This window comes from Ursus maritimus, unplaced genomic scaffold (genome assembly GCF_017311325.1).
Source record: "Ursus maritimus isolate PB19 unplaced genomic scaffold, ASM1731132v1 scaffold_18, whole genome shotgun sequence".
Lineage (NCBI taxonomy): Eukaryota > Metazoa > Chordata > Mammalia > Carnivora > Ursidae > Ursus > Ursus maritimus.
The window spans coordinates 39,280,957-39,308,136 of record NW_024424230.1 but is presented as its reverse complement, the minus strand read 5'-3'; the positions used below and the strand labels follow the sequence as shown (position 1 = coordinate 39,308,136).

General features: G+C 42.5%; 1 protein-coding gene across 1 annotated transcript in view; it reads right to left on the bottom strand.

Moving 5' to 3' along the window:
* The window catches only part of B4GALT6 (beta-1,4-galactosyltransferase 6), a 67,960-nt gene extending 44,859 nt beyond the window's left edge, over positions 1-23,101 (bottom strand). Inside the window, exons 1-2 of the mRNA XM_008690958.2 lie at positions 22,630-23,101; positions 941-1,057 (exon numbers count right to left, since the gene is read on the bottom strand). Coding sequence (XP_008689180.1) covers positions 941-1,057; positions 22,630-22,744 — 232 coding nt within the window. The 5' untranslated portion in view covers positions 22,745-23,101. The remainder of the gene's footprint in view (positions 1-940; positions 1,058-22,629) is intronic.
* Between the last annotated feature and the right edge of the window lie 4,079 nt (positions 23,102-27,180).

Genomic DNA, 27,180 nt, shown 5'->3' with positions numbered 1-27,180 from the left:
AACTATTACCCACCTTAACACACATTTGAAGAATGAACATCTACGGTTGGCAGATAGGGACTTCCTATTAATTGTGTGTGTGTCTGTGTGTGTGTGTGTGTATCGGTCTGTCATTTACAGTGGTACAATGGAGAACTGTTGACACAAATGAAATCTTTAATTCTAACTGTCTAAAATGAGACTATAGAGGACGCAACAAGTGACAACCCGTTATTGAAACCTTGAAGGAACATGTAATAACTTCAGGAAACACTGCAGAGAGACTGCCACATGGGAGTCTGAGCGTTCTTCCACAATAGTTCCATCTATCTGCATCAGTTCTGCCTTCGTTCAATCACTACTTTGGCCTATTACTTGGCTTTAACCTCATGTGATTCTGATGGACATTCTACTTCCAGATAATATTTTTCAAAGACAAGAGCAGCTACGGATTTCCACTTTTATATAATTTCCCCTTAAGCCCCTTAGAGGCCATAAAATTATTACGAATCTTCTATAATTAAAAACAAGAAGTATTTTCTAAACATGGTTGGAAAAACATTTTAGGAGTTAGAATGGGCATAGAGATGGCAGAATGACTAATATGGACAAATTATTCTCTGTGGTTGATTTTTCTTAACTACCATAGGTGAGCTGAAAAAGCATAAGCTGCTTTTTGTATTTTATGTTTCCAAGAGTTAACTTTAATAAAAAGAATTAACTTAAGTGTCTTTATACAAAACTCCCATCACCACTGTGAGAACACCTTTACACATCCTAAAACATGGACAGCCCTGGCTCAAGCGGCAATAGAATCTCCCAGTACACTCAGTAGGAGACACCTTCATCTTTAATAGGAGCCTTACAGGCCAAACCAGAGCTTGAGAGATTTGGTTTACTTCTTTTGACTACAAAGGCAAGGAGGAGAAACAAAGCACAATTAAGAAGCAAGCAATCTTACCTGTCCCGTTGAGGGTAGTGTTTTTATTTGTGTACAGCCTGATCATATGTCCTATTGTTTTCACATTTTCTCTCAACATTATTCCTCGAGCTTGCACCATAAAGAGATATGTGTTGGCTAAAAAAAAAAAAAGAGAGGAAATATCATAACTCGGTAAGCTTTTTTTTAAATTTAATAACATAATATTCAGACTAGGGAACTACCCAATTAACCCAAACTGACTCAATTAACATGTCCAAAGGGAAAACAGAAATATAAAATGACTATTTCCCATTATCAAAAACTTAGAAGAACAGGGGTGCCGGGCAAGCTTTCAAACAGAAGAGCATCCATGCAACTCTTGATCTTGGGGTTGTAAGTTTGAGCCCCATATTGGGTGTAGAGATTTCCTTAAAAAAAAAAAAAAAATCTAAAAAAAAAAGAAACCAAAAAAACAAACTTACAAAAACAAACTGCTTTTTTTAAAAACAATAAAAATGAAAAATTCAAGTAGTAATATCCACCAAACAGAATGAGACTAGCTGAATACCATAATGAATTCCTTTATCCATAAATAATTTTCTACCATAAAATATACTTTAAAATTTCAAAAAGGCATTTTATTACAAATATACAATCTATAGTATACTTTCTCTAATTCCATATTAACTCCCTCGAACCGAAAACTCCACAAGGGCAAGGATTCCTTATCTAATAGTAAATATATCATAAATCACCATAGTATCTAGTATGAATATGAATCTTCCAATGGATCTTGCAGATTCTCAATGTGTTTGGGCAAGGAGAGTTAGGGGGCAGAATGACCTAGAATCAATATCTATTTTGGCAATTTCTCTCTACTAAGTTAATTACTTAGCCCTTTTGCACCCCCGTCCATCACAAATCTACCTACCAAGATTGTAAAAGCAGACAAATCACAATCAGTGTGCATTTTCAAGTGGGTACATTTAATTCTTTGTGGTAAGTGCTTCAAAACTAGGCCCCTAATTTCTTGCTTTGGGAGAAATTGGTAAATTTACAAAGATGACACAAATCTCTGCCTTTTGAGATGTCAGGGCTCCTCAGAGAAGCATAGAAGTAATCAAAAGATCCTCTCTTTCTGGTTCTGATTCTGTGAGCACAATGCCTAGCTCTGGACCACTCATCACTGAATCTCAGTGTCCTCACCTAAAAAAGGCAGTATTGCATGAGATGTTCTCTAAAGCCCTTTCTACTTTCAGTTCTCCAAGCATACAGCCAAAAAACCATAAACTCCACTCATTCAAGAGGAGGGCGATCATTTTCATGGCAAAACCGTGTAAGGCTCAGTTAATGACTCTTTCAATTTTAAAATAAGCTGCCCCCGAACATTGTAATGACACTCTCAAAAAATGAATGCCAAGTCAAAAAATCTTAAATGCCAACTAATTTTCTGGGCCCTGCTCTACTTCCTTGAGATGCTACAGAGACATGAGCAAACTGTGATGTTTACTACCGCCTTTCCCATTTTTTAAAAGATTTTATTTAATTATTTGAGAGATAGTATGTAAGAGAGAGAGCACGCATGCATGCACAGGAGTTGGGGGGGGAGCAGACTCCCCACGGAGCAGAAAGCCTGATGAGGGGCTCAAACCCCAGGACCCCAAGATCATAACCCAAGTTGAAGGCAGACGCTTAACCGCTTTACCAACTGAGCCACCCAGGCACCCCTGTCCTTTCCCATTTTTAATGTAAATTTTAACTTGCTCAAAGTACAAAAGACAGAATAAATAAAACTAATAGAAGAGCAGAGTACAATGACCCTTCTTCTCCTTTTACCTTCATTCCCAAACAGAGAAAACAACAGAAATCCAAGCTTCACATAAGTTTTACTTCGATCATTTTTAAGAGCGTGTCTACATCCTCTCTAGAAAGCAGTCCTATAATTAGATATAACTTGTTTAGGCTTGAATTTATTACACCCGTGGGGTTACAAATACAAGTTTTTATTACATTTTTGCTCTTGAGCAGACTTTAAAAGAAGAAAAGAGACAAAATGAAAAATGAAAACAAAAAGAAGAGCCAACCAAAAATGTAGGAAAACATTCAATAAAAGCCAACTAATATTAGCAGAAGCCGAGATCTAAAATTCCACTGAAATGATGCAGGGGAAAACCATCAAATAGAAAACGAATGCCAACTGGTTTACAACACCTTGGATCACTGAATCCTAAAGTTATATATGAAATTTGTTATCAGTGATCTAATATCTTCTGACATTTGCTCTGCACCAAAACATGGAAAGGACCTGTCATGGGGCAGCAGAACTGAGCCGCTGGAAACAATACTGGCCCAAGCAAGGAAAGTGCACTCCGGTGCGTCCTGGAAACTGAACTTTTTTAAAACTACATACCTTTTACTTTTAACACACCTATTCATATAAAGAATATTGTCTGACATCGTGAAGCTAAGTCAGATTTAAGCAGCAAAGAAAAAATCTGGTATAGAAAAGAATCACCAAAGCCAAGTTATCCTAAAAACTTCCAAAACACCAGGGGATGATGACTGATGGCAACTGTGACAAAGGTGAACCATTTGCCAAAACAATGCATTTACTATTCATTAGCTGGATGGAGAAAAAATTAAGGAATGCAAGACACCAAGCTCTCCAAATGGAGAATCTATTAGTTTATCTTAAATCATTTACAGCTAATTGAGTTACATTCCTTAGGTTAATGGTCCTCATGGGTTTAATCCCTAAAGATCAAAACCCATTAGGGAATGAAGCTGTTTTGTTTAAATAGAGTCGTTGTTAACAGGAAGAATGAGATGTGTCAAAGTATGGCAAGGCACACTAAACCAGTATGAGAATGGTTCCAACTGTCTGATTTCTAAACACCCTAAACTGTTAACCCACACTCAAATAACTATATGACGGCTAGTTACCATTAATATAAAATGTAACGGCTTATTGGCAAACCAACCAGGTGGAAGAAATCGTTGTCTAAAATTTCTATTCCAAGTAAAAGAAACTGCATTTCAGAAAATAGGGAAATCTTTCTCAGCCTTACCCTTTGGTCTTGAGACAACTCAGAAATACATTAAAAACTACCACTGCTTAATTAAAATCATGCCCTGTTCTCTAATTCAGTTAATCTGCTATTTGCCTCTTCTTTGTGAGACATAAATTTAACTTACCTAGTTCTGCTTTTTGGGGCAGAGGGGAAGGAATACATTCAACTTAAAAAAAAAAAAACCTTCAAAAATCAAGTTTATAACAGCTTCTAGACATCCTACCTTGAGTTTTCAAGGCAAGACATTTATGAACTTGCCTCATTCTCCACTTAAGAAAACTAAGGAACGCACTTGTTAGTACTGTGTCTCCCCATCCCTTTCCACATCCAGCTTTGTTCAGTGAAAAAAGTATTCCAGATAAGGAGAATGTGCCAGTCTGCAGTGACCTGGAAAGCTTTCCTGAGCTTCGAAGACTTTGGACACAACATCCCCCTGGTCCCAATACCCCGTTGCTGACCTCTACGATACACTGCCGTAGGTCCGTTAACAAAAAAGAAATCCAGCGAGGAGCTGATTCTGAGAGGGAGATTATGTAGTTAGGTGCACTGTAACTGCAGGACTGGAGCTAAGAAAGAAGGGCAAGAAATACAATTTGGAGTGACATTCATGTAAGAGTGGCAACTACCATGCTGAATCACCATAAGAAAAAATTATCCAGAAAACGGGTAAGAAAGTAAAGTTCGGACACACCGAGAGAGGGGTGCCTGGGTGGCTCAGTCGGGTAAACGTCTGCCTTCGGCTCAGGTCATGATCCCAGAGTCCTGGGATCAAGTCCTGCATTGGGCTCCCCGCTGAGCAAGGAGCCAGTTTCTCCCTCTGCCTGCTGCTCCCCCTGCGTGTGCCCCCCGCTGACAAATATTTCTTAAAAAAAAAAAAAAAAAAAAGGATGTCAGACACATGGAGAGAGACCATGAACAGGGTTATGAAGATAAAAGGCCCCAAGATGAATTAGTCTAAGCTTGAACACGGTGGAGAAGAGGAAATGGTCAACCATATCAAACACCACAGAGGCTAAGCAGACAGACTAAAAAATAATAGCTTAAAAAAATAACACACTAATACCTGGTGCACACTCTTCGCCAGGCGCCCCCGGAAGGAAGAGCTTTACATACGCTAACCTAATTAATCCTTACAAGCAACCCTTTAACGGTAGGTACGAATATTATTCCCATCACATGGAGTTAAGTAACTTGCTCAAGGCTACATGGCTGGTGGCAGAGCCAGAATTCAGACCCCAGCAGGCTGGCCCCGGCCGTCCAGCTCTTCACCACCATACTACGTAGCCTCTTCAAAATGCTCTTAGGAGATCACCGTCAATCTGTAAAAGAAGAGTTTCTGGAAAGCAATGGAAACAAAAGGCAAGTCGGGAAGAGTAAAGTGGATAGTGACAAAGTAAAAGCGATTTTCAGAAAAGAGAAGTGAGAGCAAGGTCGAGGAAGTTTTTTTAGACAGAAGAAACCTTGAGCATGCCTGTGGCCTCAGCAGAGGGAAGAAAGAGTACATTTACATTTAAGGCACTGAAAGAAACAGGAGGAAGGATGGAAAAGAACATTTCCACTGAGGGGACAGCCTAACCAGAGGCTCTGGGCTGCACAGGGGGCACATCCAGGAGGAAACAACCCAACTTGAGCAGAGTTTGGCCGCAATGAAAAATAACTTACGAAGATGTAAGGGGATGGATGGTGTGGAAAAACAGAAGAAAAAAGGGGAGAGGACTCGAGATCATCGTGAAGATGAGAAGTAATGTTAACAACAGTGAGAAAGTGCCAGAAGTGCGAGGTTAGGAAGACTATGGTCTGCAGAGGTGCAAGGGAGAACAGGTCACAACTACAAGGACTTGATGTGGCCAGACAAGGGAGGATGGAAGACAAGGACCAGACTGCCTGACGGCCACCAACAAGGACATCAGTGGGGGATGAAGTGGAGTGGGAGTGATCTGAATTGAGCACAGGTATACCTCAGAGACACTGCAGCTGTGCTGCAGACGACCACAAGAAAGCAAATACTACAATAAATCAAGTCAAATAAATGTTTTCATTCCCCAGTGCATATAAAAGTTTACACTATAGTCTATTACGCGTGCAACAGCATTGTCTTAAAAAGCAATGTACATACCTTATTTTAAAAATACTTTATTGCCAAAAAATCTTAATCATCATCTGAGCTTTCAGCAGGTTTTTGTTTTTTGCTGGTGGAGGGTCTGGCCTCCACGTTGATGATTACAGATGGTGGGGTGGCTGTGACAATTTCTTAAAATAAGACAACAACAACAATGAAGTTTGCTACATCGAATGATTCTTCCTTTCATCAGTGATTTCTTGGTAGCATGATGATGCTGTTTGACAGCTTTTTACCCACAGCAGAACTTCTTTCAGAATTGGAATCAATCCTCTCAAACCCTGCCACTCTCAAATCAATCCTCAACAGAATCTCTGCCATATTCTTAATCTTTTACTGTCATTTCAACAATCTTCATGGCACCCTCACCAGGAGTAGAAGCCATCTCAAGAAACCACTTTCTTTGCTCATCCATCAGAAGTAACTCCTCATTCGTTCAAGTTTTCTCATGAGACTACAGCAATTCCGTCACATCTCCTGGCTCCACTTCTAATTCTAGTTCTCTTGCTCTTTCCACCACATCTGCAGTGACTTCCTCCACGAAGTCCTGAACCCCTCAAAGTCCTCCATGAGGGCTGGAATCAACTTCTCCCAAACTCTAGGTAATGCTGATACTTGGAACTCTTCCCATCATAAATGTTCTTAATGGGATCTAGAAAGGGGACTTCTTTCCAGAAAGTTTTCAATTTACCTTGCCCAGATCCATCAGAGGCATCTCTATGTATGGCAGGTAAAGCTTTATGAGATGTATTTCTTAAATAAGTCTTGAAAGTCAAAATGACTCCTTGACCCAGAAGCTACAGAATGGATATTGTGCTAGCAAGCTTGAAAATACTAACCTCATTGTGTATCTCCATCAGAGCTCTCGACTGACAAGGTACACTGTCAATGAGCAGTAATATTTTGTTAAAAAACCTTTTTTTCTAAGCAGTAGGTCTCAACAGTGGGCTTAAAATATTCAGTAAACCACGTTGTAAACAAATGTGCCCTCATTGAGGCTTTGCTGTTCCATTTCTAGAGCACAGGCAGAGTAGGCTGAGCGCCATTCTTCAGGGCCCTAGGATTTGGGGATGGCAAATGAGCAATGGCTTCAACTTAAAGTCACTGGCTACATTAGCCCCTACCTAACAAGAGAGTCCACCTGTCCTCTGAAGCTTTGAAACCAGGCACTAACTCCTCTTCTCTAGCCGTAAGAGTCCTAGAAGGCATCTTCTTCCTACAGAAAACTGTTTGGTCTACACTGGAAATTTGCTGTTGAGTGTAGCCACCTTCATTGATTAACGAGACCTTCTGGATCACTTGCTGCTTCCATCTTGCTCTGTCATGTTATGGAGATGGCTTCTTTCCTTAAACCTCATGAACCACCCTCTGCTAGCCTCAGACTTTTCTCCTACAGCTTCCTCCCCTCTCTTGACCTTCATGGAATTGAAGAGAGTTAGGGGCTGGCTCTGGATTAGGCGCTGGCTTCAGGGGTGGCTGGTTGGATCTTCTAACCAAACCACTAAAACTTTTCCCACTTCAGCAATAAGATTGTTTCACTTTCTTACCATTCATGTGTTCACTGGCGTAGCACTTTTACTTTCCTTCCAGAACCACTCCTCTAGGGGCGCCTGGGTGGCTCAGGTGGTTAAGCATCTGACTTGGACTCAAGTCATGATCCCAGGGTCCTGGGATCAAGCCCTGCACTGGGCTCCCTGCTCAGCGAGGAGTCTCCTTGTCCCTCTCCCTCTGCCCTGCTCATGCTGTCTTTCTCTCTCTCAAATAAATAAAACGCTAAAAAAAAAAAAAAAAAAAAAAAAAAAAAAAACCATTCCTCTGCATTCACATCTTTGCTAACTATTTGATGCAAGAGGCCCAGCCTTCTGCCTATCTCGGCTTTCGACATCCCTTCCTCATTAAGCATAATCATTTCTAGCTTTTGATTTAAAGTGAGAGACATGCGACTCTTCCTTTCAGGTGAGCACTCAGAGGCCACTGCAGGATTATTAATTAGCCTAATATCAATACTGTTGGTGTCTCAGGGAATACAGGGAGGCCCAAGGAGAGGGAGACTGATGGGGAATGGCCGATAAGCGAAGCAGTCAGAACACACACTTTTATCGATTAAGTTTGCTGTCTTATATGGGCACAGTTCATGACACCCAAAACAATTACAATAGTAGCATCAAAGAACACAGATGACCATAACAAATATAACAATGAAAAGGTTTGAAATATTACAATTATCAAATGTGACACAGAGAAATGAAGTTGAGCAGATATTGTTGGAAAAATGGCAGTAATGGGTTGCTAATATGATTGCCTCAAACCTTCAATTCATTAAAAAACTCATTATCTGCAAAGCACAATAAATAAATAAATAAAATATAAATAAATTAAATAAATAAAGTGAAGCATAATAAAATGAGATATGCCTGTACTAACTGCCAAAATCATGCCGAGATACAGAATGTTGGTGGGCAGAGGCTTCTGAAGAGGAGGGAGGGGCACCTGGGTGGCTGGGGCAGTTAAGCATCCGACTCTTGGTTTCAGCTCAAGTCATGATCTCAGGGTCATGAGACCGAGCCCCAGTATCAGGCATTTCTTGGCATTTCTTGCCTTCCTGGGCTCGTGGTCACATCACCCCAATCTCTGCCTCCACCTGTACATTGTGCTCCGTGCACAGCGTCGAGTCCACCTGAGATTCTTTCCCTCTCCCTCCCCCTCTGCCCCTCCCTGAGTGTGCGCACACTCTCAAACAAATACATAAAATCTTCTAAAAAAAAATAAAGAGAAGGGAAATGAATTAACATTTATTGAGTACCTACCAAGGTCATGTATAAACTTATTTAAATACACATACATATAATTATATTTCATTTAATTCTTAAACCACCTGTATGTAGCAGGCTGAAAATATGTGCACATCCTAATTCCCAGAAGCTGTGAAAATGTTATCTTCTTTGGAAAAGGAGTCTTTGCAGAGGTAATTAAGGATCTTGAGATGAGGAGATCATCCTGGATTATCTGAGTGGGCTCTAAATCCAATGACAAATGCTCAGATAAGAAAAAGGCAATGGATATTTTACACACGCACACACACACATACACACATGCACGCACACACGCAAAAGAGAAAGCAATGTAAAGATGCAGGCAGAGCCTGGAGTGATGTGACCACAAGCCTAGGAAGGCAAGGAATGCCAACAGGCACCTGAAGCCGGAAACAGCAAGGAAGGATCCCCCTTGAGAGCTTCCAGAGGGAGCACAGTCCTGACAACACCTGATTTCAGACTTCCGGCCTCCAGAACTACGAGATAATAAAGTCCTGTTGTTGTCAGCCACTCTGTGTGTGGTAATGTGTATGGTAGTCAGGAAACTAATACACCACCACATGGCGTGGGTATAACTTTTCCCCATTTGAAAGCTCGGAAAACAAACTCAGAAGTAAGTTGCATAGGCAGAATTTAAAAACTAGGATTCAAGGACAGGTCCGAATGTCTCTGAGAGGCAGCAGTTTGGAAGAAGCAACGGTTGAAAGTCATAGAGGAGAGGGAGGGGCAAAAAAAGAGAGAGAGAGAAAATCTTCAACGTAAACAGTAATGAGAGAGTGAGAAAGGAGGGATAAGCCAGATCTCAACTAGTCCAAGGAGGAGGAGGAAACCAGAAGGGGCACTTACAGGTTACAGGAGAGAAAATAGTTTCCCCTGTTAGCTACAGAACATACAAAGAAATCAACAATGCAGAAAAAAAGCAAAATACCACTTATATATGCCCCTGGATATTACTACAGATATCCGAATCCGGTATCTCGGAATCTCTCAGAACTCACAATAATCTTCTAAGTATCTGTTTCAGACGCCTAAACGTTTTCTTCTACCCACATCTAGCCCTTATTCAACTAATTCCCCGAAATGACTCATCCAAGATGGTAAAGCTAAACATATTATCTCTGGTAATAATGTTGTAAACCCTAGGATGAGGCCTGACTACGTATGAAATACTGTTCATACCTTGCCTAGGACCAAAGTACTGCTTGGGTTAAAAACAAAAAAAATAACAAATCTGTAGGCTGTGCCAGGCTGTAAAACAAACAATTCCCTTTATGTCAAAGTACTATTTAAGCCGAGTATCTTACCACGGTGACAATGATTCAAAGCCAGGTATGGGCTCAAGGAAATCTATAGTGCAAATAATTACCAACCTATAATAACCTCTTCCCCATCTTTCAAGTGACTCATGGGCTGACTAATGAATAAAGAGAATGAAAGAACTCTGCATTCAGAATCCCATTTTATCAAGGAATAATGAATTCCGTGATTATATGCGGTATAGATCTATTTCAGATCTCAGCCAACGGCTAACAGCTTTGCTGACGAAGACACTAAAAATTAACAAGAAATTCCTTACCACTGGTGCTTTCACCATTTCTACCCTGCAGTTTTAAGTTATTTGGGGAGATTATTTGTGTTTGAATACTGATCAAAATTAAGTATTTTTAAATAAAATTGGACTTTTCCAACAGAATTATTAAAGATGTTCAGGGTGGAGACATGTGTTTGTTCAACAGATATTTACTGAATGCCTACCGTTCGCCGAGCAGTACCAGAAACAAGGTGTCCAGGGGGTTCCTCTGTAAAAACCCAAATCCTGAAGAAGCCTAAACAGCCTAAAACATCAGAAGTACTTTCGAAATAATCAGATCATCAGTTCAGGCTAGTTTACACTTAGCTGATAATTCTAAAAATAGACTCCGAACCTGGCAATATGAAAACACTATCTAACACAAGATATCGATCTGCACTGTCATGTGGTAGTTCACTGTTATTCACTTAAAATAAACACATACTTCTTTAAAGCAGGACAGGAGCTTAGAGAGTTAAGCATTACAGCCCACACTGTAGAAAAGTAAAATTAGGAGGAAATGAGGGAATCGAGGAAGGAAGACTGCAGGCAATTAAATAGATTTTTAAAAAGCCAATCAGTAAGGAAACTTACTTAATGAAATTACAGATTAAAAGATCAAACCATAAACATATCCAGAAAACATGTACAAAACTGTTGAAAATTAATGATTTCAGAGTACATAAGGTGAATGTGAAATGAATCTCTATCCTCTTAAGAATTCTATCATGAGGGAAAAAAGTGGTATTTGAACTATATGTTTTACAATCATCCCTGATTTCTTTGTGTTTTCGCAATTAAAATACCTTTAAACTTCTTTATTTTATGAAAGAAAAATGACTCTTAAGACAAGCAGGAGAGAGGGGACACTGTGAGAAATGAATTTCAAAGATTTCCAAAGCTAGGGGGTCTGGGGGGCTCAGTCAGTTGAGCGTCGGACTCTTGGTTTTGGCTCCAGTCGTGATCTCAGGGTCATGAGATCAATGGGCTCCGTGCAGAGTCTGCTTGAGACTTTCTCCCCCTTTCTCTCCTTCTCCCTCTGCCCCTCACCCCTATGCGCACGCACACTCTCTCTCTCTCTCAAGTAAAATTTTTAAAAAAGATTTCCAAAGCCAGAGCATATTTTCAAATCAATAAACAAGGCACCTTATAATTCTCTGCCTTAGGTCTCTTGATTCAAAAATAAAATTAAAAAAAGTCCAATTTCTCTTCCTCTGAGTCAAACTGGAAATTGCATAAGTCATAATTTCTGAGCAATTAACTTAATTATCAGGAAGGCAATATATATAAAATGGTCTCTGTAAAGTCACATTAACACTAGCAAGCCTCAAATATTTAAAAATAAAACAAGACATAACATTTCAATCAAGACGACAGGTTACAGTACAAATCTTCTATACCCACCTACCTGAAACAATATTACAAAGGGACTTTTCTAGCCAAATGCTGTATCAGATGTTTTTAAATCGTTGGCTAACATGCAGGTCTATATGCTTTAATCACTTTTACTGATCTTATTAAGTAAATTACAATGTATGTTTCTAATAATTAGAAACACTAACAAATTTCCGATCAACCTATAACTCAATCACACAGTTGCTGCAGACTCACAAAGAAGTGCATGATCCTGGTTGTCTTAAAGGATGTATTTATCCATTCTGTCCATTTCTTTTCTGAAGGAAAAAAATTCTTCACCATGATAGCCATCTCTAACTCCAGTAAAACACGCTGCTACACACAAGTTAATCTGCTTTTTAAAAAGTAAGTTTACTTCTATGAAAGATCAAATGATAATAAGATGATTAATTTCAAAAAATAAACCTATCCAGCACTTGGTTTTTCTTTTTTTAACCCACCAGTTGGGGTATTTGTCAGAAATAAAGTTCCCAGGGTCCAGAATTACCTAGGATGTGTATTAAAAATGAACCAGAATCAGAATTAGCATCTCTAGTAATAAAACCTAGGAAATACATTTATTTATGCAAACCACTTTAAGTAAGGCTTGAATACTTTCATGTCTGAAAGACACTGCTTGTACGAATTCTTTAAACATTAACATATGAAACAAGCCAAAAAAGTAGGATCTTCCTTTTATATTAGTTTAACTTACATTAAACAAAATCCTCTTTACACAGCTTTCTAATTTATGCACAGTTCATTCAGACATAGCAGAATCTATGTTTACCTCCTGTTGTAATGGTATCACACAACGATTTGGTGGAGCCAAAGACTTTTACTAACTCGAGTAATTAATCATGAAAACAAAGATGAAAGCAAAAAGCCATATTTATTATGCCTCTGGAGAAAAAAAAGTTAATTATAAATTTCAGATTTAAAATTACTAAGTATGTTTTCCTAAACATTTTGCTGTGCCCCATAGCCAAAAATATAACTGCTGACGAACATCCTTTAAGCTAGCTTTCCCGTTTTAACTGAGGAGGGTTTCTGCTGTAGCTTTAAGCCAAACTTTGCCAAGTTCTGGTATGACCTAAAACAAGTATGCTCACGAAACATAACAAATCAAGTTGGCCCAACACAGGATTCACGTACTAGAGAAAAATAAAATTGAGGTGTTACCTGAAATTCTCCAGTGAATCCAAGACATGAAGTAAAAATATCTAGTACTAACTGGAGTAAACTCTTACTTTTGCAAAGGCATGTTAATGGGATTTCAACCTCGAATTGGCCTGATCTTCAACTCAAATCACGTTACCTGTATAGTATTCTCTTTGTCGTTATTCTGACAAAAGGCAGGACTGGAAAGAAACAGTCTTTTAAATACTAAATTATGGTGTCCTCCAGAAATTTAAAAAAAAGAGAAAAGAAAGGAAAACCAGAGGGAAAAGGGGGAGTAAGGGGGATGACAGAGATAGCAGGGGCAGGCTGCTCTGATTAAACTGGCAAACTGCACTCTGAGGCAGGGGGAACAGCCGCCAGCTTGGGCTAAGACGGCCAGGAAAACTGACCAGAAGGGGACACTGTAAATGTAGAAATCAGTGCTCTTGGGAACTCCCAAATGTGACCCCGGAAAACCCAGCTCTAGGCAAATCACTGCAATGCACCTCCTTCCACCGGCTCACTGCAGCCTCCCCACCCACCTCCACGCTTGCTGAGGTTAAGACAAACATGAAACGCAGGCTTGAAAGGGAAAGGGAGTCACAAAAGCCAGTGGGGGTGGGGGTGGGGGCAGGGGAGAGAGGTGGAGGAGCAGGTCTGCCCCTAGGCTGGGTCAGCAAGGGTGCTGCAGAGTTTAACACAGCATCATTGAGTTTAAGAGGCTATTAGACGTCCATCCAGTCTCCCAAGCAAAGCACCTTCTCCAGCCTTAACAGGTGGTCATCTACCCCCGGCCTGATGAGGCACCTATGAGGCACTTATCTCATTGTTTATAGCTCAGTTAGAATGGTTTGATTTCTTAAAATCTGCCTCGTTGTAACTACCCTCACTGCTACCTGACGCTATCCCAAAAAAAAAAAAAAAAAAAAAAAAAAAGGTTCATCTCTCCTCTATGTGGTGTTCCTTTCACCTAAAGAACAGAGAGCTCATATTTTCCCCAATCATTTCCAGGGCAACAATGACCAGATCCCGCCACCCAGAACAGTGGAAGTAGTCAGCTATCCCAAGCTGTACATTTCAGCTGTTCCAAAAAACTGTCTACTTCAGCTCTTCCCACAGCATGTGAGACTTTGGGCAAATGACAATCTTTGGGAGGCTGTCTTGCCTTCTCTTTCTTTACAACAAGGCTATTATTCCATGAGCACAGGGTTTGGGGGTGTGGCAGGGACAATCCTATGAAGCCCCAACAGTGGACAAAGCAGTGGGCTACATTTGGAATCTTTCTCCTGGGACTTCTTTGCACAAAGCTTGGCTTCAGAGACAGCACGGCCTCTGTGCCCAAGGTTCCCACGGCCCTGGCCCCTTGAACAGAGGATCAAACCTAGAGGCTCCGGTGGGGAGACCGGCAACCACAGCTACCAGAGCCTGAGGCCTACAAACCCAAGTGCCTGATAAGCTTTGAAGTACACCCTGTGATGAAGAGGCCAGCCACACGATGGGTTAGGAAATTCTCCATCCTATATAACACCGCCTCAAGAGAAAAACCCATTCCGTTCCCAACTAAATTCCAACCGGTATTCGGAACACCTACCACACCTACCATACAGAGACTACAAGCCTAGATTAGGAGTTTCTCTCTTAAAAGTATCCACGGACATGGCTATTTTTCCTTTTCATAAACATTAAAAGGCAGTATGACAAACACTACCGCAGAATACATCTATCACTTATCTCACTCTGCCATGTTGTTTAATAGACCTCAAATTTATTCATGAAAGAATAACTACAAAGAATAGTATTTAGCATTGTCAGATTTCAATGAATTAATTTTCCCTCCAAAAATACCGCACTTCCCACAAGTCCATAGGATTTAGATTCACTTATACTGAAACCACACAGCCTGAGTTCCGTATGCTGCTGGAGAACGGCACTCTGACCGGGGTCGGACGTCCCTAAGAAGGCCTCCCATTCCCTTGAATGTAGACTAGACTGAGCGACTCTTTTCTAAGAAAATATGGCAAAAGTGATGGGGTGGTGAGCTGCCCTATGGAGAGGCCCATGTGGCAAGAAGTGACGGAGGCCTTCAACTAACAACCTGCAAAGAACTGAGGCCCTCAGTCCAACAAGCCTCAAGGAACTGAATCCTGCCCAAAGCCACATGGGTGAACCACAACGGTGATCAACACTCAACACTCTGTAGCCTCGTGAGAGACCTTGAGCCAGAGGCATGCAGCCCAACCATGTCCAGATTCCTGGCCCATCTCACCTATGAGAAAATAATCTATTTGTTCTTTTAAACCCCTACATTTGGGGGTAATTCACAAAGTTATAGATAACTAATATACTGACTAATCCAATTTTCTCTACAGTTTCTAATTCCCGGCCCGGCCCTCCATATTCTCCCAAGGTATCTAACATGTAACATCCCAATGGTATTGATGAGTCAGCTCGTAAGAGGACAAAGGAGCTGCCATACCAAGAGAAGTGATTTAATCCGAAACATTCAGCCACCCAACAATTCTTTGCTAAGCCTCTAGTATGGTCCAAGGCAGAAACAAAATCTCTTAACTTAGGTTAGGAAACGGTTCACTCTATACTAAGATGTGGTCAAATAAACTGAGCCCCTCGTTCTCAACAGATAACCCAGATACCTACCTAATCAAGTATGAACTCCCTCAATCTCCTTCTCCATATTCATCTAATTTTTGCTACCACAAACATCTTTATGTCCTCTTCTCCCATCGCCAAAATTAGTGCACCTATATACTTGATCCCACTCTCTCTACCTGCTCCCCATGATTCCAGTCTTGTTCCATTTAACCCACTCATACCAGTACCACCTAAATATTTCTGAAATAAAAATCTGATCACATCACTCTCCTACTTAAAATATAAGTTCAATGGTTTGACATTGTCCTCGGGCTAACATCCAAGCTCTCACACCCAGTTTACAAGGACCACTATAACTAGACCCATATTTATCTCTCTGGCTTCAGCCCACACTCCCCTCTGTACTCTATGCTTTAACCCCTACGTTTGGTTTTATTTTTTAACTTTCCATTTCTCCCTCACTTCTTAGCCTTCAAATCTTCCAATCCTGCATGAAATATTTTTCCCCCAAGCCAATCTTTTTTTTTTTTTAAAGATTTTATTTATTTATTTGACAGAGAGAGAGACAGCCAGAGAGAGAGGGAACACAAGCAGGGGGAGTGGGAGAGAAAGAAGCAGGCTTCCAGCGGAGAAGCCTGATGTGGGGCTCGATCCCATAACGCCAGGATCACGCCCTGAGCCGAAGGCCAGACACTCAACGACTGAGCCACCCAGGCGCCCCCCAAGCCAATCTTTTAATTACCTAACTTAAGCTTCTGGCCTGTGCTTCATGTTCACCTTCTCCATAATCCCTAAACCAGTTTAGTGCCACCCCACAACCCATGCCTCCACAGCAAATGGTATTTCACTCTACTCTAGAATAGTTACTCTTTAGCTATGAGGATTTCTCACTGGCTCTGCCGAAGGCAGACACTTAACCGCTGTGCCACCCAGGCGCCCCAACAAAATATTTTCATTTACATATATTCTTTGCCCAAATTATTACATTATACATACTCTTAAGAAACATCTTTTTCGGGGCACCTGGGTGGTACAGCGGTTGGGCGTCTGCCTTCGGCTCAGGGCGTGATCCCAGGGTTCTGGGATCGAGCCCCACATCAGGCTTCTCCGCTATGAGCCTACTTCTTCCTCTCCCACTCCCCCTGCTTGTGTTCCCTCTCTCGCTGGCTGTCTCTATCTCTGTCGAATAAATAAATAAAATCTTTAAAAAAAAAAAAAATAAATGAATGAATGAAGTCTTCCTAGATCACATGTCTGTTCCCCTTCTCAAATCTTCAAACCCTGCCCTCAGTCCTTAAACCTTTATATAAGCTCAGGTCTTCCCATCTTGTAAGGTCCTTAAAGCCTGCTTCCCCTACTTTCCACTAAGTAGGGCACTTTCATGGGACCTCTGATTTACTACCCAACTCGAGGCTATCTGACCAGTCAAAACAAAAACTGCTCTCAGAGTAGCTGTCATGGACCTCCTACTTAGCAAATTGGTAGTTCTCCTTCCAAGAATTAACCCATTTCAAACCTTGTCTTGCTAATCATCATTTTTCATTCATTCATTCATTCATTCATTCATTCACAAAGGCCTCACTTCAGCCGTANTCTTTCCCTTCATTTTCCTGTTCCTATTTCTCCATTTGCCCTAAGCTGTTAGGTTTCATCCATGGCTACCTTCTCTTCAGCTTCCCTAAGTTCTCCGGCCACCCAAACTTTCCACGGTATCGACCACAAGGACTGCCTATTTGGGACTGGGGAATGAAAGGGTAACAGAGTCTCATGGGAAACTTTTCAAAGTACGCTTGGGCCTCCCCTATATTTTGGTTTAACCCGTACCAACCCATGTTTAAGAGTAACTGACTCAGTGAGGCACTTCTGCTTACAGGAATTGGTTTTATCACTCAGGTGTGTTGGGACAGAAATAAGTAAGTACCATTCACCTACCTGCTGAAGACAGTCCAGTCTCTCTCCTGGTAGACAATTCTCCTGGGCTCCAAGTCCTTCTGTCCATCTCCCTACCTACTGACAAGTTCTTCCTAGATATACCACAGGCACCCTAACTCCATTTCTCTCAAACCAAAACAGCTCCCTCCAAGCACATGCCTATCTACATTCCCTACGACCAGCCACCCGGCTGCCTAAGCTGGAAGACAAGCATCATCTTAAAGCTTCTCCCTTTCCTTCAATGTCACTACTCCCATCCTCTCAATCCGCCCAGACCCTCCTATGACCCTGATCAGGTTCTACTCTTCTGAGCTACTGAAATAACTTCCCACCTGGTCTCACTGCCCCCGGTTCTGCTCTCTATCACCGTGCTCCATGCTAAAAGAAATGCTGTAAAACCAAGGATTGCATCATTCCCTTTTTCAAAACTTCTGATGTTTCCTGCTACTCCCAGGACAAAAATTTGAGCATCAGATGAGTGACCAGCAAAGGAAGGCCCAGAGGAAAGAAACAGCTGACACCATGGCCCGAATCAAAAGAACCCCTGGAAGGAGCCATGTAGGTCGGAGAACTTGGTGAGGAAAAAACCAAAGGACCTTTGAATCACAAAGCAAACTATAACAGCTCAAAAAGAACACAACCAGGCTTACCCAGCCAGGGCCAGGAGGCTAAAGGGCTATGACAAGAAAGCTGCAGGGCAACTTGCCACCTTCTGAGCTGGCCAAGAGAGACCCAGGCAAAATGTCAGGCGACTGTCAGCAAGGACCTAACTGAGCGACCCTCTCCCCTACCACCAACCCTTATACATATACCCACACATCCTGACCACCCATTAGCTACACCAGTACCAGCAGAGCACAAACCGCCTAGGGGCCCAAATAACAAAGCACTTGCCAGGTTATTCCTTAAAGGGCCCATAAGAATCCAGACCAAAGTGCCCCAACCAGATTCCACCTCGACTCAAAGAATAAAACCACCTGTCAGCACATCTAGGAAAGGTCAAAACCTCTGGTGAGTCACACAGACAGCGAAACCCCACTCCCAATGGAGTTGTGCAATCTTCTCCACAATACTACCCCGTTGATTAGAGGCACATCAACTTTTTTCTTAATCACAGACAGCTTTGATAAACCTATGTGAGTCAAGACCAGCTTCTCTCTGCCAGGAATTTTAGAGACCTCAACACCAAAACACTAGGCTGGGCAGGGGAGTCCCAAGGCTTTTTCTCAACCTGGCTGATCTGCCACCACATACCCCAAGCAGTAGTCAGGTGGAAATACTCCTATTTTCTGTAAGTACCTTTGGCCATGCTGTCCCACCGCTTAGTCCAGATAAAGCTTATCCATCCACAAATGGCCCACTCGAACCACCAGCTCCCTCTGGAAATCCTCCACCAGCCCTCACTCACTTCACAATGCAGGAGTTCCAAGGACTGGCTACAGCTCTTTCCTGGTGCTCACCCCATTGTAGCACGAGGGAAGTAACTGTGTCTTAGTCATGTATCTTCTGTGCCTCAAACAATGTCTAGCCTATCTGAGACACTCCACTTGTGTTTGCTGAATGAACGCGTAAGCCAGTTCATCTTCTCCTATGATGCTATGGCAGGATAACGTAAGTATGTTGTGTTGGAAGCTGCACTGGAAACTAAACACTAAATGGGATTCTACTCTCAATCCAGCCAGGTCAAGATCTTGGGGGGAAACTGCACTCACCTTTTTGCAATCATGTACAAAGGCAGGAAGAGAATGCGAAACAACTAATGGCTCCTCACTCTACCAGGTGGGCGAGGGAAAAATCGGTCTTCCTGTGGGGGTGGGTGTCTGCAGACCAGCTTCCCTTGTTATGAAAGTTCGTAATATAAAGACTACCCCTGCGTTTCCTGCATGAATTAGAAATGTCAAGGAAAATGTTTCAAATTATTCTTAAAATAATGAGGTTTGACTTTGATGGAACTCATTGCAGAGTAACACTCAAATAGCCAAAAAAGTGCTGAACATGAGAAAAAAATGGAAAGTAAACAGGCTATGTTGTCTACAACTGTGTGGTACTATGTGCTCAGAAGAGAGAGAGAGAGAGAGGGAGAAGCACAGGTGAAGAAGGCTAAGGAAGAGGAACTAAACACAAGAACAGGACTGCCTGGGGGAAGGGGCGTGACAAAAATAGCTCTCTGGACAGAAAATGTAGGGAAATAAAACTCGTGTCTACACAACAGGTTGATGTGGATAGGAATAAGAGGGACTTTTTAACAGAAGACATTTGAAACATTTATGTAGGATCGATAAAAAGTACTCTCTTACACCACATATATTTTAGTCACAAGACAAGTTTTGCCCCAAGATGTAATTCAGGCCAAAATATGCATTATTTCAAGAAGGTTCTCTTGAAATCTCATGTAAGTTAGTTGTAAGAACCTAGCTAGTTTGGGGTATATCTCACTAAGAAGAAATCTGCAACGAAATGGGCAGTATACATAAAGCACTTCTGTAGCAGACCAATTCTGTAGCATAACCACTCAGGTTACCCTGAAAATCAACTTGCATGATGATTTTGCATTGTGAGCTGAACTAGCCACATTTTTCATGAACTATCACTTTTACTTTGAAGAACTGACAAACTTGGTTATCTAGACTCATGTATTTGACCTACATTTCCCCAAAAATGAACAAAGTGAGCCTGACACTCCAAAAAAACAAAAAAAAACAAACAAAAAAAAACCAGACAGTATTTGTTGCCAATGATAAAATTTGAGCCTTCAGGCAAACATGCGATTTTTGGAAAACTGCTTCCCAATAAAAGAGAAATAAGGAGCTTTTTTAATCTACTAAATAGTACTGGTTTGGGAAATATATACAAATTAACAAATTAACAGCACTTATAAGTTTTGGTTTTCATTCTCTTTACTAGCTTTAATCAATTTTTTTAGGTTATAAATTATAAGACCCACAAAAACAGTAGCTTAAACTGTGTCAACCTAATTGTCTATAAGAAAACTGCCAAATTTTTATGACATATCAGTGATTATTCTATGGCAAACATTAAACTTACACACAAGTGAGAAAAATGTATTAGTATTTCATATCAATCGAATTTTAAGAATCTGCAGATAATATATCAATGTACCAAGGAAAAAAAGGATGACTACCAAGTAACAGAATTCTGATTTCCTTTGGTTAACGTTTTGAGTAACATAACTTCAACAAGTTACTCAAAATACCAAGAAAGTAAAAACACTGTTGCCTAAGTGCAAAAAACCTTTTTCTGCAAAACCTCTCAAAGTTAAATGTCTGATTAACTAACGTCACCCAAAGATTTCCGACCTTTAAAGAGCTACATGGCAGGGGCGCCTGGGTGGCTCCGTCGTTAAGGATCTGCCTTCGGCTCAGGGCGTGATCCCAGGATCCTGGGATCGAGCCCTACATCAGGATCCCCCGCTGGAAGCCTGCTTCTTCCTCTCCCACTCCCCCTGCTTGTGTTCCCTCTCTCGCTGGCTGTCTCTCTCTCTCTCTCTCTAATAAATAAATAAAATCTTTAAAAAATAATAAAAATAAAAATAAAGAGCTACATGGCAAGGCAAAAACGGCTGCAGAATGAAGAGTTAATTTCTAAGACTGCCAAAATGGCAGAGGACTTAAGGAAAAGCTAGCCAAATAATTTGGCTAACTACTCTCAAGTCCACTGAACTACCGCTATCATTTCTACTACAGGCTTCCAGGGGGTTTTATTTCGCCTAAAGAAAAAGCTGCATTAAAGGAAAATATACCTTAAAATATTCATACTTGTTCCAACTTTAACCTCAAACTTCTATTTTGGAATACATCAAGGTGTCAACAATTTCTGTCTTCTCAAGCATCATTATCTTAGTTTACACACCTTACTTGAATCCAAAAATTTAATCAAGAAAAAGTCACATAGTGATTCTGCCCTAGGAAATGCAACAGTCTCCGTGAGGTTTGCATCTTCCTTCTCCCCTGCAATTCACGACAATAATCTAGTATCACACAAGATAATGCCCTGATACTAAGCCACCTCAAAATTCTGCAGGTGTTTTCACTGTATAAGAAGCCATACATTTTTGGCTGACCCAGAGAGAAATGGCCCTGGCTCAAAAGACTACTAGTGTCTAAAAAGAAATAACAGGAGATACACACTATTACTAAGTGAACATTAAACTTATATTTTACACTAAATACATTAACATTAAATACATACCATAAATACTTAACATTAAATACATAACAACCAGGAAAAACTCAGAAAAAGTTTTGGAGATATGATGTGTTTTCATAACCATACGAAGTTCTTACTTTTTATTCATTAGAATGCCATATTGGCACCTTTTCAACCAAAGGGGACTAATTAGAATGTTTAATGAGCCAATTCAAGTAGATTACTTAAAAAGTATATGTGGCCCCAAATATGATAAATAGGTTAAAATGTTAAACTACAAACTATCTGTGTAACTGTCACTTTAATCATTATATTATCTCGGAAATCATCCTAACAGGTAGCAGAGTCTACCTACCCTTGAAAAGCAGACTAAATAATGGAGCATTGTTTCCACAAGAAAACTCATCGCCTAAAAATTCCTGAAGTGTGGCACAAATGTTCACTGACCCCATTCTGAAAAAGTGACCTAGAACACTAGAATACATACATTCTTGAATTCAATCACATTCCCTGGTGTTGGTTTCTCCTTCATATTTTTAACCCAGGTATTCTGAGGGTGTTTGAATAAAACTACAATTAAGCACCGAGTTTAAGCTTAAAGACTTGATATTAAATAATAAAGCTGTCATGAAAGCGACCAGGGCATCCGGGGTCACCACACCTAATTTTGCTACGTCCATTTAATGCAGTCTTTTAAGTTATTTAAACCGGCACAAACGAAACTCATGCACCAAAGCCATGCCCCAGCAGTTTATCTGACACGTCTGTAACATTTCAAATAAAATGCCTTCCGCCGGGCGCCTATTTATACACCTTCCAAATCCCATAAGTAACATCCTGCATCTCCTTCGGTGTGACCGTGGGAAGGGAGGGTGTGTCTCGGTGCTTACCGATGCCCGGAGCCACATAGACGAAGTAGAGGCAGGACGAGGAGAGGGAGAAGAAGAAGATGAAGGCGAGGAGGGAGCGATTGGAGACCCGCATCATCCGCTTGAGCACAGACATCTTCCTCTTCCCGGCCAGCAGCTCAGGCTGCGCTCTCAGGCCGGACTTGGGGGCACCATCCAGGCCCTAAACTTCCATGAATGTGCTAAGAACCCCGAGACTGCAACGGGGTCCGCGCGGGGAGGACCTAGGGGAAAGGGCCGGAGCGGGAAGGAGGAAAGGGGAGGGAGCGGACGGAATGAATGGGAGGTCGGAGAGTCGGGGGAGGGGAGGCGCGGGAGGAGAGGAGGAAGGGGTGGAGGAGGGAAAAGAGAGGCAAGGCGGGCGGGGGGGGGCGGGGGGACGGCAGGACCTGAGGAGGCCCAGGAAGGGCAAGGACGCGCCTTTTATCCGCCCGGCAGCGGCGGGAGGAGGGGCTGCAGGTGGGGAGAGGCGCGGGCTGCGCGCCGCGGCGCCCCTGCGGAGAGGGGCAGCAAAGTGCAGCACGCCCGGGCGCTCCGCGTCCGCCGGGGTCCAGGACGGGAAGCCCCCGCGCTAGGGAAGCGGCCCGCCCGCGCTCGGCAGGCCTGCGCCGCCGCCTCGTCCGGGCCGCGGCGTCTCGTGCCTGCGCGGGGCTAGCGTGGGCGCCGGGGCCGCAGTCGGCGCGCGCGACGCGCGGGGGCCCGCGGGGGCCCTGGGGGCCGAGGAGCTGAGCGCTCGCGGGCGCGCAGCCTCCTCCTCATGCCGCGCCGGGCCCCGGCGCCCCGCGGCGGCCGCGGGAGCAGAGCGCAGGCGAGGGCGGCGTCCCGGCTAGCGGCGAGCGCGCTCCGACTCCAGCTCCTACCACCGCCGGCTGCCCGCCCCGCCGCAAGGGCGGCAACCGCAGCAACATTACCGCCGCCGGCCCGGGGTGAGGCGCCCCCGCCGGCGCCGCCCCCACTCCGCCCCCGGACACCAGGCGTAGAGCGGCCGGGCGACTCGCGCTGCGGGCAGACCCGGGGAGCCCGAAGAGGAGGAGGCCGGGCGCCGTCGGAGCCGCGTCTGGGTCGCAGAAAGGGGCGGGCCTGAAAGGGCGGGGGAGCCGCGGAAAACCGGGACGGGCGGGCGCGTCCGGAGACCCCCGCGGGGCTCCGCGCCTGTGCTCTAAACTGCAGGCGGCGCTGCCCCAGCACCCGAGAAAACCTGGAGGCCCCCACCCACCCTTTCCCCTCCCTTCGCCCCAAACACCGCGCCTCCTGATTGGCCGGCGCCGCACCGCGCCGAGCAACCTGCCCCCTCCCCCCGCGCCGCGACCTGGGCCGCGGCCGCCTCCTGCGTCACGGCCGCCCCCGCCAGCCCCGGGACCCCAGCGCCAGCCGCGCTGCTCCCAGCGGAGGGACCGGTCTTGAGCCTCGGGTACGCACCCCACCCCCCCGGATCGATAAAGAAGGATGATGTACCTGGAGGGAAAAGGGTATCTCAAGAAGGGGACTTCAATGGTGTAATTTCCTCCCAAAATACACGCTCCGGGAACAATATTTTTTTTCCATCCCGGATTAACGAAACCTTCCATCCCGCACTTCTTATAGAAACATACTGCCAGGATGTGTTATGGATCTGTGTATATCCTTTATGATGGGACTTGCCTTCTCATCTGAAGGTGAGCACTGGGTAGAGTAGCTCTATCCATTCAGGCGGGGCGGAAAAGACTTCTGTGCAGCCAATTGGCCGTTCAGTACTGCAGCACCAAGCAGCTTCAATAAGCAAATTGTTTTAATTCCCCTCCTAGGCCGTGGTCTCCCCTTTGTTCAAAAACTGCATCTTTCTGCTAGCTAAGTAAATTAGTCCGGAGCCTTAGTTTAGCTATCTCACAGTTTCCCAACGTGTGTGTGAAGGTGTTTCAACTAGTCATGTAGGAAGTGGCTGGATGCCCCCTACCGCCATTATTTGCTCAGTATTTCCAAATGCAGTGGTGTTGACCCCATCACCTGACCGCCAGCAAATTTGGTACTTTCTTAGCAAGATAACCATGCCTTGGATCGTCTCTTAAATAGTACTATGTTACATAAAGCCTGAAACACCTGGGTTTATAATTCACTAAGGCCTTTTATTAACTGTGAAATTCATGGCAAGCTACTACCCTCTGCAAGCCTCTCTCCGCGGCCCTCAGATGATGGGTGTGATACCACCTTGCAAGGCTGTGGGGTTAAACGGGATAACTGTGTAAAATTATGTCTGGCACATAAGAGATTCCCTCATATCCTGTTAGACAGTTGACTGAATGGAATCGCCAAGTTCAAATTCATTTTTTAATATTTTGGTTTTTTGGAATTCTCTGGCTGATTGGATATTTAATGTGAAAGGAAATGACCCTATTCTGTGACATTTTTAGATGCTTAAGGGAATGTGAAATCCAAACAGAGCAATATTAAATGAAAATAAAACTCACTTTTAAAAAAATACCTATGCAAAAGAAAGAAATCCATGAATAGCATGGAAGCAAACCCTACTGAATTTTCATCTCTCTAGTCACACAAGTTCAACCACCATGCTGGCTTAGCAATGGCCAGGTCTCAGGCAAGGTTGGCTTTTTATAAGAAAAGTTTATTATGTAACTAAGAGGGAAGTATTAACATCGTAGAAATTGATTATTAAGCTTACTATAAGAAATATGATGTCTATGTATTGATGTGCCTGGCTGGCATAGACAACTGCCATGGTTACTCTCTCAAGTTCACCACAGTACTTGTTAAAACCAATTGGCTGCTAAGAGAGTGAATCTTAAAAGATCATATCACAAGAAAAAAAATTTTGTAACTATGCATGGTGACAGATGGTAACCATATTTATTGTGGTCATCATTTCATAGCATATACAAATATTGAATCATGCTGTACACCTAAAACTAATGTAAGATTATATGTCAACTCTACCTCAATAAAAAAAAAATCAATTATAGAAAAAGATTAAAAAAAAAAAAAAGCCTGGTTTGTTCTAAAAAGAAAAAGACTGGTTGGCTCTTCCCTGGAGTAAAGCAGTGTACCAGAAAACCAGCTCAGTTGGTACTTTTATCACCAGCCGCAAAGAGGGGCAGCCACGCCTCTGGAGCCAGGGAGCCTGAGGTCGAATCCCAATCACCCTCTGATCAAGTGATCTAAAGATAATCATACTACCTATTAAGGTTTTTGTAAGTATTAAATGAGTTAGTGCCTCTAAAGAGCTTGGGGGAGGCTGGTACCTAGTAAGCACAATTCGAATATTTGTTAATTTTTTTTTTAATCTCTCTTTTAGATCACACTCTGGCAACAGTAAAGGGTGATGCTGGTCTCTTTCTGTTTAAAAACCAAATTTCCTACTGAGTCACCCGTGGAGTCTCTATCCCTCTGAAGGATGCCTCAGGGTCTCAGCTCATTTGTAAAGCCAAAATCCATGAAATACTCAGAGCTCAAGGAACGCTAACCAAACCTTTCCAAGCCGAGATTATCAACTGATACTTTTTGAGGAGCCAGGTAAAGTCCACAGCAGACCTTGCAGAACGACCTTGCAGAAAGTTTCATTTTATAACATCAAAGTTTAGTTTTATAATATCAGTAAGACTTTAAACTTAAAATAATTAGACAAAACATAACAATAGTAAGACACAAGTGAATTTCATTTGACTGCTTTGTTCTATATTTATTACCACCAAGTACTCCTTTTATTATTTTCTGTCCACGAGAGCCCCCATGCTCTTAAATATTTGAGTATCAAACTGAGTATATTATGTTTTAACTAATGGTTGTCTATTTATATTATCAGGAATATATTACTGAGATTGTGATTACAACAAAACAGCCAAATGTACTTGTTTGATGAGGTGGATGACATTTTACTTGGTCCGTGCTGAGTGAGGCTAAACGAAATCCATGGAGTGTTTTAGATTTGCTCACAACCTTGGTAGTATAAAAATCAATAAGGTTTTTTTCCCTGTAAATTGGGGAAAAAAGGAATGAAAGAAAGCACATTGAATCTCACTTTTATGGTTAGTTAGGGTTCAGACCTCCATATTACAATCACTGATTAAATATAGTAATTTTATATATTTAAACACAGGGTCTCGGGACCTGAGATTCAGTTAAAGAAAATTGTTGGGTTGATGAATTATGCTTAAACAGATGAATTTTTTTTACTTACACAATTGGAATGGAGATTGTGTAAGAGTTAGAAATTGGCATGAGCTACAAAATGGAGTGTATATTCCAAAATATGGTTGTGGCACAGAAACTTTTTTTTCTTTGAGCCCAACATGGGCTTGAACTCACCCCCTTGATCAAGACCTGAGCTAATATCAAGAGTCAAATGCTGGGGGCACCTGGGTGGCGCAGTCGTTAAGCGTCTGCCTTCAGCTCAGGGCGTGATCCCGGCGTTATTGGATCGAGCCCCATATCAGGCTCCTCTGCTATGTATGAGCCTGCTTCTTCCTCTCCCACTCCCCCTGCTTGTGTTCCCTCTCTCACTGGCTGTCTCTATCTCTGTTAAATAAATAAAATCTTTAAAAA